This window comes from Lycorma delicatula, chromosome 3, assembly GCF_047948215.1.
Source record: "Lycorma delicatula isolate Av1 chromosome 3, ASM4794821v1, whole genome shotgun sequence".
Lineage (NCBI taxonomy): Eukaryota > Metazoa > Arthropoda > Insecta > Hemiptera > Fulgoridae > Lycorma > Lycorma delicatula.
Window position 1 is genome coordinate 74,528,874 of NC_134457.1, and position 14,971 is coordinate 74,543,844.

At 28.4% G+C, this 14,971-nt stretch overlaps 1 protein-coding gene across 3 annotated transcripts in view; it reads right to left on the reverse strand.

Annotated features, from left to right (window-relative positions):
• The window catches only part of Dip-C (dipeptidase C), a 602,611-nt gene that overhangs the window by 22,829 nt on the left and 564,811 nt on the right, over positions 1 to 14,971 (reverse strand). Inside the window, exon 6 of one of the 3 annotated variants that reach the window (XM_075360005.1) lies at positions 9,389 to 9,433. In XM_075360005.1, the coding sequence (XP_075216120.1) occupies positions 9,389 to 9,433 (45 nt within the window). Of the gene's footprint in view, positions 1 to 6,331; positions 7,568 to 9,388; positions 9,434 to 14,971 lie in introns of those variants that run through there. The other 2 variants (XM_075360003.1, XM_075360004.1) reach the window with 2 other exon arrangements.

The following is a 14,971-nucleotide window of genomic DNA, read 5'->3' on the forward strand; positions in this document are numbered from 1 at the left end:
ACTGCCATCTATGATTTAACTCATCTTCACTTACTGAAATATTATTCATTATAAATATCTAATCCTAATCCTTGGTGCTCATGCCATCTTTTGATGTCTGTATATTACTTATTAGGAATGCATAGTTGCTTGTATTGAGAGTTTTCTCTAGTTTTATAATCTTTGAAGGTATCTTAACTTTCATTTTTCATTTCAATAGTGTAAAATTTGATAGTATTGTTGCATTTCAAAGTAGAGTGTAATGCAGTGACCCTGAAAGGTGGCCAGGCCTTTGCGTTCTTTGATGAGTGGCAAGATTATTGAGGTTTCAGACTGGACCTAATCAAAGCTTTGATCCAACACACAAACCACAGATTCCATCTGCTAAACCTCCAGGCCGTCCTACCTTGACACCACTACCTGCAAAACAAATAGAAAGGCACTTCATAGAAAAGATTCCCTCCACAGGAAAAAAGAAAAAACCTCAGAGATGTGCTGTGTGCAAAATTCAAAAGAAAAATATGAAATAAACAATATTCTGGTGCCCAGATTGTGATGTGGGACTCTGCTTTGAATATTGCTTCAAAAAATACCACACCAACATAAATTTGTATTGAGCTGCTCCAAAGATACCCTGTAAATAGTTCATCTTTATGTACAATATATATATTTTTTCATATTATATAAAAAGTGGATTAGTGAAGTGAATATTATGAATAAATATAGTGTTCTCAGATGTACTGTATAACCTTAAATGGATAATTACACACTGGGAGCATCTCAACTTCATTGGTGAGCAACTCTGAAAATCTCATTATTTATTTTGAATAACTTTTGAGATATCAATTTTTGTAACATTGTTTGAAAATCTGTTCAGCTGTAAATTTAAATACCGCTTGAACCATAGAAACTGGGGCATTTAAATACCAGCCTAAGGGGTTAATAATATTATAATTCAAATTTTAAAATCAGTTAAATTTTTACATTATTTTCACTAAGTTCACATAAAACAGCGGAAGAACAATGTACCATAGGAATTTATGTGAATGAAGAGTGTCATAAAACAGTGTATGCTACAGTGCAAAAAGAACTCATTAAAATTTGTGAATTTAGTGATGAAAACAATCAACTTATTTTTTTTCGTGTTACTTCAGATGTCACTGGTGTTTGTAAATATCATGAAAAACGGTTTTTGTCAAAATTCAGTCACCTGAATGGATAGTTCTGTTGTGACCATTTGAGAACTGATGAAAAAAACACAGTTAAGAAGAACTTAAGACAAATAACATTAGAGCAAGCTCTTAAAGAATACATTTTTCCAAATTTAAATTTAGTTTCTGGAAAGTCTCTTTGTGCTGAATGTTTCAAAAGTATTTTTTTTCAGCAGAGCAAAGAACTATATAAATGCAAAGACCAAGAGCAATACATTGCCCCACATCACAATATTGAACAATTGGATGCTACTTGTAGCACTATGGGTATATCACCACTATCAAATTAATTAAGAATTAAGGTACTGGAAGCTACCACAAGTATGATCCTGTGTCATAAGGCATTGTAAGATGTAACTTTACTTCAGGCTCCAAGGACTATGAAGAACATCCTGTGTCAAGTATTGTACCACTTTCACTTAAGAAAAAAGACTCTATTGCTTGTGTGTATGACGATCTGTGGTAGATATTAGCCTTGAAAATGATATGCAGATTCATTTTTTCCACCCAGCTGGACCACATACATAATTTCAAGTCTCAAGAAGACAAAGTGTGGGTATAGATTTGCAAAGTCCTGAGAAAGTTGAAATCACTTTTGAACTAACTACAGTGATGGATCATTCTCGCACAATTTCAAGAAAATTATCAGAAGATATCATAGCTGTTGGTTAACCACACTAAATAATAAACTTTCATTGCTACAAAAACAGGAGTATTTCATGGAAGAATAATTAAAATTTTGCAACAATTTTTTTTTTGATAGCATTTACAAAAATAAAAATGAATTCTTGAAAAAAGATGTAGGCTACACATTGGAATCATTTTGGGTAAATTTTAAAAGCATTTTTGAATCGAAATTGTATTAGGTTAGTAGTATTGGTTAAGTTATCATTAAATTATGACTTATTAATAATTTAGAAAAAGCTATTTTAAAAATATTTAAAACGTCAACTTCAACAACATAGGGGCTAAACATAAAAAAATGTAAAGTGCAAAGAAGACAAGAAACCCCCTTGAAGCACTTATTTAGTGAGTCAAATTGTATTGCTTTTAACAGATATTTTTATGAATTTTGAGAGGTTATAACTTTTTATTAGTACAATACACAAGAAACATTTTATTTGCCATAAACATCTACAAAAATACTGCAACTTGTACAGATATGAGATTTCTACCACCAGCCCCACTAGTGTTACTCATAAAAATTTTGGGGTAAATACTAACGTATACCTACATATAAAAAATAATTCAAACTGTGTATGCCATCCCTGCTTCTTGAAAAAAATTGCCAAAAGTGAAATTTCACAGTTTTTCATGTTCAACTTTATTGGTAATTTTCTCATAGAAAGAAGATAGATAAGTAAATAAACCACTAGACCAAGCTTTTACCTTGAGAAAATATGATTAAACTGCTTTTTGTTTCATTCTTCACAGACCAGTAGTTTTTTAATTATGATTTTTTTCGTAAATTTTTTGTTACAATCACAAAAATAGGTGTGCACACTGTAACAAAAATTGCTGTCACAAGTAAACTGCTTAAATAAAAAATTAAAAAAAAAAAAAAATAGTTTTAAGGTCCTCAAACATGTAGGAAACAAGTGGGTAAGTTTAATTTTTTTTAATTGGTCAAGCAACCAGCTTGTTTTTTGGGGCACTTCAAATGGATTGACTCGTTTATTAATTTAGATTTTGAGACTCTGCTCTGATCAAGGTAAATGCTCCTTGATAATTCCAGGTAAATACTGGGAATTTCCTATCTTTATCCAGGTAATAGCATAGTTATCCACTCCTAATGACCTAAAAGGTCTGTAAACAAAAATACTGTTCTAATATTTTGGTAAGCACTTCAATCGATACAAGAAAAAAATGATAAATAAAATTTAAACCTTGTATGTTTAAAATTTTTATTTTGTACTTTTTGATATCTAGCATTTATTTTTTAATAATTAAATTTATGTAGTATTACAAGTTTTTGTCAAACATCACTGGTTTAATGGCATAAGAGTAATAACTATTTGGGCAAAATGTTTGCTATTAATAAAAAGCAGTGAAGCAGATAAAAACTAGTACAAAATTATTTAGAGCAAAGGTTCACATTCAAATTTTTTACACAACAAATTGACTATTTTAAGTCATATTTGAAAAATAAGGTGTCTGTTTACGACTTAAAATTTAAGTAAAATAATTTTGTCTTAGCTTATTAGCTGTCATGGAGTGAAAAATTAAAATAGTTGCTTTTACTATTTAAAAACTTACTAACATAATATTTCCACATTTATTTATTTTGTAGAGGATACTAGTATAAAAAGAAATACAGAATTTCAAATTATGATTTATATTATCTGCATATGTATTAAAAAATACAAAGGCATTTTTATGAGGTAAAAAATACTGGAGGATTTTTAAAGTATTTTTTATATTACATAATAATATCCCCTTTTTGATAAGTTATATGCTTATAACACTTGCAGAAAATTTAAGAATTAACTGAATATATAATCCAACAATGAAAACATCTGTATGTAATATATATATATATATATATATATACATATATATGTTTCTCAAATATTAACAAAAAACGGTACTTATGTATTAACACCACCGCAGCTACAGCTTTATTTAAAAACAAAGTAGTCAATCGGATTTCGGTGGAAAATGAACAGTCTCTTTATTAATTTTAATAAATGGTTATTTATATTTATTTCTTTATTTTATAAATATAATTTAACCTAACTTAACCTACGCTTGCTAACCTTGACTAATTAACAGGAGTGTTTTGATTATTTAAATAATAAATAATTGCAATAATTACTGAATTTATTAAATAAATACTCAAAAAATTACGGTGTTAATTAGTCAAGGTTAGCGAGCGAAGCGAGCGTAGGTTGGTTAAATTATATTTATAAAATAAATAAATATAAATAATCATTTATTAAAATTAATAAAGCGACTGTTCATTTTCCACCGAAATCCAATTGACTACTTTGTTTTTAAATAAAGCTGTAACTACGGTGGCGTTAATACGTAAGTACCCAAAAAACTTATCACTATTACTATTTTCAAAATATTGAAATATTGTACCACGGCTACAACCCGTCACAGAAATACCCACAAAGTTTCTTGACAGGATTGATTATGTTGTTAGTTAAACATTTTTAAGGAATAATATCCATCTAAAAAAAATCCCAGTAAAACAAAAACATATTTTTTGTTCCAAAAAACGTCAAAATCACTCAGTAATTTTTTAGCTCTCTTTTATACTTCAAAGCAGACTTAATTTCTGAGGATGAAAGCAGCAAATGCAAACAGCCCTTACACAAAGAAAATTAGCATCACCTAAAAATAAAGAGCCAGACTGTTTCTAAAAAGGGTCCCTCATCGGAAAAACGAATTCAATATTTTAAAAATATTCTCAAAAAATTGTTATCACTTAATCCTATCTAACCAGAAAAAACTATCTCATTCCTCATATTTTAATCCAAAGAGTGATTGCTATATAGTGACAATGCATGTAAATTATAACCAATGGGTTTATTTTTTATTTACAAATGTGGCTAAATGCCTATCCATGATAAAAACCTATCTTTCTTTTTTCTTCACTCAATAAGCAAAGTCTTCTAGTTCAGTTAGTTTATTATCTTAAAATATTATAAATTTAACATTTATTTTGTTGTTGGTTATGTTCCTACATGATAGATTCTTATTGAATAAACATAAAAAATTACTGTCAACTTTTTTATAACAGTTTTATATTGATCAATATAACAAAGTTAATATGGCAAGATAACATTTTACATTAGTAAACTATGTCGACCTGAAATTTATTTTTATTAAGTTCTCAACCACCAAGTACTCATATCATACGCAAGGTATAGAACAATATAATAATGAGTAATGTATCTAAATCTTGTATTTAAATGAAGTAGTTACTGTTTATTTTGGTAAAAAATTAAAATTTTATTTACAAATAAGTTTTCAGGCTAACAATTTATATAATGTAGCCTAACAAAAAAAAAGTATAATAAAAAAATAAATAACATAAAAGAAACTCAAGGCAAATGTTTCTGATTCAGGTTGGTGATACGTAAAAAATAAAAACCATCAGCACAAACGTTTATTTTTTTAATTTAAATATCATTTAACAGACACGTAAAACTTCAGTTAATAATTCTATCTTCAGTCAAATATCACAAACTTCAATAAAACTATATTCATAATCTACAAATAAGGATTATAAAGACAACTCAGCATTTTTAAATCTATCCCTTAAATATTCATTTAACTCTGCAGAATGAACTTTAAGCTTTGACAAAAGAGCGTAATCTAAAGTAACAACCTTAAGTCCAAGTCTCCTATAGTGTCTCTTTCTCATTATTTGGGGACCAATCAACTTTTGACCATCATTACAATAATGTTCTGGTAATACTATTAATACAGCAGTGCATAAATCTTTCTCTTTTAAAAGATTCACAGCAATACCTACATTACTAGGGTGTACTAACATATCTATTATATACAAATCACACAGAGGCACATGCGGCAATGCAACCATAAAACTCATTTTGTTCATTCTTCCAATTAAAGGAGCTAAATTCATTGACATAAAATTTAAAATCCGTCTTGCCCTTCCATCTGTCCATATACTTGAAGCCACATTTTCTTTGGGTAAGAGAGGTCCATGATAAGAATCACATTCTAAAGCCATAGCAAAATCTAAAATTTTTAATTTTTTTCTCATCACCTGAACTACCTCATTAGTCTTACAAGAATGAAGTCTATCTAAGAAATACGGATTAAAAACTTTATTCACAAAATTCAGTGGATATTTTTCCAAATAAACACATGACAACAACATATCCAATGCATCTTCAGGATGAAACTGAATAAATTTTTCCTCAAAAATAGATTCAAAAACTTTCCAAAACTGGAGGCCATTAAGAGGATGATAATCTAAATAACCAAATGTTGTAAAAATGGACTTCATTGTTATGGGTGACAATAACTTATTATGGGCTACTATATATTCAGATGTACCCTGCAGTACATGTGTAGACCTAATACGAAAATGATAGCAGTAATCACTTATGCTAGCTACCAATGTTTGATTTTCAATCTTAACACCTTTGGCTTTTACATACCTTTCAAGTGCTTTGTATATACCTTCACTACAATATTCTAATGATCGGAAACCATTAACAATATTTAAAAGTTCATCTTCATTTACTGAATGAATATTTGTATTAATCCACCTGGCCAATACATTAAGTATTCTAATAGAAACAGTATTTTCTTTTAAAATACAAATAATTTCAGCTACATCTCTTCCAGATATTTTCCACCAATATAATGTTACCTTTTTCTCTAGTATATTCAAAACAACTTTCTTACTTTTTTTAAGACAAGGTAAGCACCTAAAAACATCCATTATATTTTTTTCATTAATCTCATTGATTTTTTCAACAATCCCAACCCACAATTTATCTATATCATTATTTTTTAAAATAGAAAATATTTTCACAGCCTCACAAATTTGGTTTATACTAAACTTTCCATCTGATGCTCTACATAGAACTTCATTACATAACTTTTCCTTATAAGATTCGACACTTCCTCCCACTAAATCTCTACACACAAGTTTCAAACCACTTAAAATAATACTTGCATCATCACTTGTAGCAATTGTTTCCACTAACTGATTAAGTACTGCAGTGCGAGTAAAATTTTTTGATTTTTCTTCTTCTACATCTGCATCATTTTTATTGATATTCATCACTGAATTACGAAATTCTTTATTATTTTCAAGAATAATTATTTTCTGCAATGCATGCAATGCAACGTACGGTGTGACTTCATCTGAAGGAATAACATCCAAAAGTGCAAAAATTCCTTTCGGTGAATAACATCGATCAAAGCCATCAACAATTTCACGAGCTTCAGCCTGCTTTTCAATATCAAGAAACTGTTCATGAATGCGTTCATTAGACGCACTATCATTTTCACGATTACCTAACTTTACGATATCATCTTTATTCGTCACTTTACGAACAATCAATGGTAATTCTTGAAAATCGGACCCATCCTGCATTAAAAGTGTAGACTGCCCAAGGGTACCGCTTTTTGATTTCTTATGATTTAATCTAGATGTAACTATATTTGGAAGAGAGCAAACTTTATAGGTTAGACCAAATGGTAAACACAATTTATTATTCACAGTTTTTGAAATCACAAGTCTACTAATTGACACTGAATTTAAAGCCATATTTAAATCTTTTAAAAACTCATGAATTTAAAGCCATATTTAAACATTTTAAAAATTAATAAAACGTAAAAAAACAAAATACTTTGTTTATTACCTACAACCCATATCAAAATAGCTACGAACTAAACCATGGTTGCCAACGTACAAACTGAAATTATCGTACTGTTTTTAAATTATGTAAATTGCTTCGAACTTAATTCATACTTCCATCGAAAACAATTCGTTTCTTTAATAAATTTTAAATCTTAAACACAAAAAAGCCAAGGAACTTTGTGGTATCAGCGAATAAATTAATTCAATTTTTTTACAACAACGTTAGAAAAGGTCAACGGTGGGCAAAATGAAAATTTAAATTCTTTTTTTTATTATTATTTTAGAACATTTCACTAAATCTTGTTAAATTGACTAACTAATATTTTCTTATACATATTTTATGTTTTTTTTTCTGCCATCTGCCAGGTAAATTAATTTAATCATCTTGTTTCAACTTCAGATTTGTTAATTAAATATATTTTAATTTTTTTATACCATGACCTTTGAAATTATCAAAAAAACGAAAATACGAAGTAAATCATACCCACTTTTCTACTCGATTCAAAATTGCAAACAGAGAAACCTGCAATCTAGTCTTCATAAAAAAAAAAGGGCATGTGTCTTATATTAGTAGCAAAAAGATAACAGAGCAAACAATGCTAGCTTTTTGATAGGTTGTAATATTCTCATGCCAAACGTCCATATGGAGGAGAATTTACTAAAAGAAACTTGGAAGAAAAGGTTAAAAGTTTTGGATCCAGATAATACAAAACTGCATAAATTGATTACACAAGTAACTACATCACACTGAACAACTAAGCATCATATAGGTGCAATTAGTAAAACTGTTGAAAACAATTTGTGTGATTTGAAAAATTGTACAGAATTTAGTTTAGTTCTTGATGAACCTAGAAATATTTCAGGATGTTCCTCATTGGCCACTTTTATCTGCTATGTATTTGCAGGCATAAATGTGAAGGAAGAAATGTTAAACCAAGCTGCTCTTAGCTCTTATCAAAACAACTAATGTTATTGGTGTTAGAAATGGACGTGATGAAGTAATGAAAGGGTTTGAATTACCTCGTGACAAACTTGTAAAGTTTGCAACTGATGGAGTGCCTTGACCAAAGGTCTTCAATAATTTAATTTTTTATAATATTTTATTTTTATTATTAAAATTTTGAAATATTTTATTTTGTTTCCCTTAATTATACTTTCTTATACAGTATAATTTACATAAGTAAGTATCATTTACATAACACTTAAGCTACATAGAATACGTACATGAAGCTACATATTAAAACATAGAATATGTATGCAACCATATTAAATAAATTTGAATTTCCATATTTAATACTATGAAACTATGGTGTGGTTTTTTTTATAATATATGAAAAACTGCCATGCAGCACTCATTGATCAAAATAAAATGCTTATCCACTCCTGAAATAGATCATCTTAAATAAAATTTCTCCTTTTAAAATGATGGTAATAGATACCTGTGAATAGAATTTATTTCTCTTTATTGGATATCAGACATATTAAAATTTAAGTTAAAATATTCTATGATGAATCAAACAACAAATCAGCTCACTAATTACATACAACTATTTATAAAAATGTCTGGGGCAGAGTAGTAACGTCTCTGTCATTTATTCCAAAGGTTTAAAACTAAATCGAGTATGGAATTTTTTCATATACAAAAAAGTTTCATCGATCATTAAACAACTTTAACTGGATGTCAACCTACTCTTACTGGAGAGAAAAAATATATGCATGTGAACAAAAACTGAAATTTACAACCCATTCATTCAATTTATACATATAGGCCACTAACATATAACATACCATATAACATACATATAGGCCACTAGTATTAATGATTCAGATTCTTACAGCTTACCATTCTGCTATCTCTGGATGCAAAATTGAATTATCAACATTAAACCTAAAAACAAAACAAAATTATATTAGAAAAATGATAAAAAGGAAACATTCAGTGCAACTGCAAAAAAATATATACTTTAAAAAATAAGCAGGTAACAGTATAATTTCATTGGCAGTTATATCTCATTGTGATAACTTTTACAGATAACTGACAATAAAATAATCACTAACAAGTAATAGAAAGCCTCAAGAAGATATATCATTTATTTAAGTGCAAATAAAACTAAAATAACAACCTTCTGTATAAATAAATTATATTATTATATTACAGTAAAGTTAATGGTTTAGGTTTAGAGCAAAAGATGCAGTAAAGAAGTCATTTAAAATAAAACAGATCTATACAAAACATTTATGAATATTATATTTTTCATGTTATTTCATCAGCTTATAGATAAAAATATTATTTTATAATAAAATATGAAGAATTAAGGGAACAAAAAAATCAGAGAAACCATGACCTTAACTGTCATTTAGTTGTAACTGTTTAGCTGAACTAAAATAAAAAAATTGTTAAATTTTTATTGCTTACAAGAATTAGATAAATTTCTTTATTTTTATAAAAACGTTAAATATCACATATTAAGAATTAAATTAAAAAAAAAATTAAAATCAATTTTAACAAAATTTCTTTTGTTAATTAGTTTCTATTAACTATTTCATTAGTTTGGATGTAACAATTATATTTGTATCATAATTTTTTCTTCATTTTAATGAAGGTAGTATATATTCACTTAGTAAATCTGACTAAATCTTAGCTTAGTAAAGCTCAGTCAGTATCTTTTTGACTATTGGAATTTTGAGCTCACACAAGATATCTGACAGGGAATAATACTTCAGCTAGCAAGATCATGTAGCCATATATCTGCATATTGACCTCAGACATTTAAACTTAGATGTTGTCTGTGTACAAGTGCCTACAGTAGATGTGTTACAAACATACAGGCTTTAAACATTGCATATAAATGTTAATTTTTTCACTTTTCACTTATAACTTATTCCAGTTGTCACCAACAAAAAATACACGATTCTTAGAATTGGGTTTTGGATGTCATTTGTTAACAACCTTATAATTAAAATTGGCTCAGTTTTTTATATTTACTTAATTATAATAAATGTCCTTGTCAACAGTAAAACAAACGCCACATGATTCACGGTGGGCAAAGTTATTCCTTAATGTTTTTGTACGTTTCAGGTAGCCCTTTACTCAAGAATAAAAACATTTTTGTTACAGCATACATTCAAGCTGGTTTACATCAAATTATTGTTCAGTAATAAACTAGAAATAAAAGTACCCTGATTTTCTAGATGTTTGTGGACAGAACAAGCTCCTGCTATCTGAAAAGGCCTTAATCTTTACTCTGGATGAGTGGAGTTGCTAGGATCTCCTCTAAGTGAGAGATCATACTTTCTTACTAACCTTCTTACTAACCACCATTTTCTCCTTCAAAAATAAATTTAAATTACAGTCACATAGGATGTTCCTATTTTTAGAAAAGCTAACCTGTTTTTTTTCTATTCTATTGTTTGCCCCTTAACTAATCTCAATCACCATTTAAGTAGCATCCCAAATATGTAAAATCTGATACACATTCATGAGAAACGACTCTAATGAAAAAAGTATTTATCACTAATATCTCCTTAGCATCATATATATTTCACGTTCTTAACATTCAATTGTAATCCAAAGCAATCCTCACATCTTTCACCCTATTTAATAGCAATTACAATCCTTCTAAGCTATCAGCCACTAATAAGTATATCATTTCTTATTCACTCTGAAACATCCACAGGTTTTTCAAAAGTTTCCCCTGAAATATTGGAAAGAATGGGAGATTAAAATACGACCCTGTTCAATGCCTCTCCTCATATGAACACCATCAATGTACCAATTTTTATTATCCTTAATCCCTTCCACTCTGTTTTCAGTTCTGTAGGTTTGGGTCAGATTGCTAGGCCCATGCTGTAGACATCAAAATTAGTAAAGCTATTGTATTCCTGGAGTGATTGGTTGAGGGTGAGGGCTGACCATGGAACAACCTAAACAGTTTTTTCCCAACCAGATGGGTTCAAAATAAATCTGATGGCTGAAGCACTAATAGGTTACAGCTGGGTCTCCTAAACTCATCTAAAATACAAATGCAGTATAAAATAAGAGTAATAAACAGAGTGAGGATTTTGAAAACACAAACTCAGAATTGAAATATATCATCATACCTATCAAACATTTTTTCTATGACAACAAAATATAAAGTAGGTAGCTAACACATTAGGTAGGCTATTACCACCTTGTATCACTAAAATTCTCTTTTCCAGACTAGCACGGACTAAGAGCTTTCCACACTTGAAACAGAATCAATTAACAATTTTGCTTGCTTTTATACTTTTAAATTATTTACTTACTGTTAAAGATTTTATTTGCTCAGAGGCCAGACCATTAGCTCAATTTGGGTCATTCACCCAGTTGGTTCACTTCACCCCATTTTTGAAAAAGAAGTAAATGTACCTAGGTTCAATGATATTTTGTTTCTTTACTAATCTAAGAACTCTCTGGTGTTTTATGTCTGTAAATAGTTTAATTAATCATTTCTTAGAAATCAAACAAACAATTAACATGCATATATATATGACAGAAATGGTGGCAGGTCACCTAATATGAAACACCAGTCATCCAAATAACACAATATAAAAAAATGTATTTACTTAATTAAGTACCCCCATATTAATGTGATGGATTAATATAGTTTGTTAATTACATTTTTTTTTTTTTTTGTTTTTAATTGAGTATAAACTTATTTTGATATCTAGTACCATTAATATTGATAATAGAAATGCTAAATTTTGTTCAAAAATATAAAATTAATTTTATTTTTTTACCATCTTTTCTTTGGCTCATTTTTTTCTCAGCTGTAAATTGATTTGATGAAGTCTTTACTTCTTTCTCTGTAGCCTTACACCTCTTCATTCCTAAATCCTCAAATATCTTTCATTACTGTTTTTGCCCTCAACATTTCTTTCTAGAACCAATTCACTAACTTAGGATGTCATAACATTTATTCCTAATCAACCTTAACTTGCTTTTTTCAAGATTCTATCATAAACATCTTCCCTTCTCAAACTTATTTATTTACAAGTTTATTTCATGCTCTTATCAAAACATTTACTTACCAACAACCTCCTGTAACATCATTTTTCAACTATCTATTGTTTGATTTTCTGGTTTGTTATTGCCTATGTATCACTACTAGGAAGTGCTACATTCCATTTAAATACTTTTGAAACTTTCTTTCTAATTTTTAAATCTGTACTACATACCAGAAGATTTCTTTCCAATATAAAAATAGCCATAATCTCCTGGTCTGTGTCAGTCTGCTTGTTATCCCTTCCTTACTTATCCATCCTCAGTAATTTTACTTTCTTTCTTTTTCCTGTTTAGCCTCCAGTAACTACAGTTTAGATAATACTTCAGAGGGTGATGTGTATCAGTAATTTTACTACCTATTAAAAACATAACCCAACCTTTCTTAAATTTTTTCTACCTTGAATTTAGATTTTTTTCATTACCTGCTTCTCTGTCATATTTCATGATCTCTGATTTTAGTCTTATTTATTTTCAAATTGGTTTCTTTACACACAATGAATTGATAACATGTTACTCTTCCAAATTATTTTTAATTTCAGCCAAAATAATAATGCTAATTTATTTATTCACTTTGAAAATTATATTATATTGGAAAAATATTACATTTATCATATTTTTTAGCAGTTATCAGCAAATTTCATAATTTTTGTCTCTGGATAGTTAGTCCAGCTTCAAATATTATTTTTTTAATCTGGCTATTCTTCTTCTATAAGCAAATCATAAGGGTGTACAAATACCTTTCAGTAAATACTAGAAACAATAAATAAAAGCAATATTTAATCGAATTGAATGAAAAGTGGCGGGGAAGAAAAAACACAAAATTACATAAATTTTCCGCCATAACTCAGCTGTTTGTTAACTGATTTAAAAAAATAAAATCTCATTTTGTTCAAAGTAAAAGGCTTAATGTTTTAGAAAATATCATAAATTTTGACACACTAATATTTATAAAGCTATAACTGGTTGAAAAATAAACATGGCCACCATTTTATAAATTTGCAAAGGTATTTGCAAATTAAGTCTTGACTTTTTGCTAATTTTAAAACTTTATTACCAAGACACTTATCAAATATTAATGTGATTCGTCTATCCAAACTTAATTTTCTTTATATAAAAACAAAATGGTGGCAGGGAGAGAACAAAGGAGAAATTGCCATTTTTCGTAAGGATACATTTGTTTAGTTTTACAAGTAGAATCCAAAAAAGTATAGCCAGCCTACCATTTTAGAAACACTGTATATTTTAAATAAACTACATTTTAAACAGAAATAAACAAGGCAAAATACAAAAACTGTTATAACATTTAATAATATAGTAACAGCTTATTACATAATACACTTCCATTTTTAGTTCTTCTTCCAGAAATTATTCCAGAAATTTAGAAATAAGAGGTATTTTAACTTATAGGATGGTAATTTTCACATTTTTGTCTTCTTCCATCTTTGATATGATAAAAATAATTAAATATGAGAATATTTCATCAGCTTCCTAAATGTTTTATATTAACATATACAGCATACTTAAACCTACTTCACATGTAGCATTGTACGTACAGCATAATATCTTGCTACACTGTTAAAGCCCCAGATCCAGATTGTGTCGCTGAAATATGTTCTATGTATCATGAAATGACATTTCACATTATCTGGTCTTCAATTAAAAAAAAGCATGGATGTAATTATTACATAAATCTTATATATATGTAAATATACTAATATCCTAACATCCCCATCGTGGTGGCTTCATCCATGTTATAAGGTTATTTGTATTTCTCATCACAGTCATGGGATGATTGCCAGTCAGGCTTACTTCACTCCTGTGTTCATTAAACTCATGCTTGTGAGAATAATAATGATAAATAAAAATTAAAGCCTGTTCAATTTATAAAAATTATCAGTGTAATGTAATTTCTTCTGAGCAAAAGTTTGGTAAGCTCAGGACCCACTAATTGGAGTTTAGATTTCCCAACGTGGCTTCATTCACGAAATACATAATCAGAATTACAAACATAAATTACCATTACAATGTTACCAAATCTCATAAATATTGATTAAATAATGGTAGCATAAAACGGGAAAAATGTAAAATACAATTTTTTTTTATCCCTTATAATAGTAAAATGCAAAAAATCTGAAAATAGTTTTTAGATATTTATCTGAAGAGTATTTGCAAGCCCAAATCAAGTAAATATCTCATTTAGTATAGTCAGAAGTGGGTAAAATTTGCAATCATAAATTGAAATTTTTTTACTTTTCTTCACCCCCTTTCAAGGTCAAATTTAAAAAAATGAAGTTTTTTTAGATATTCACATGAAGATTACACACAAGAAAAATCAAGTTGATATCTTCATTTGTTACAGAGAAATTAAAAAAAAAATAGTGAATTCCATTGTTAATTCAT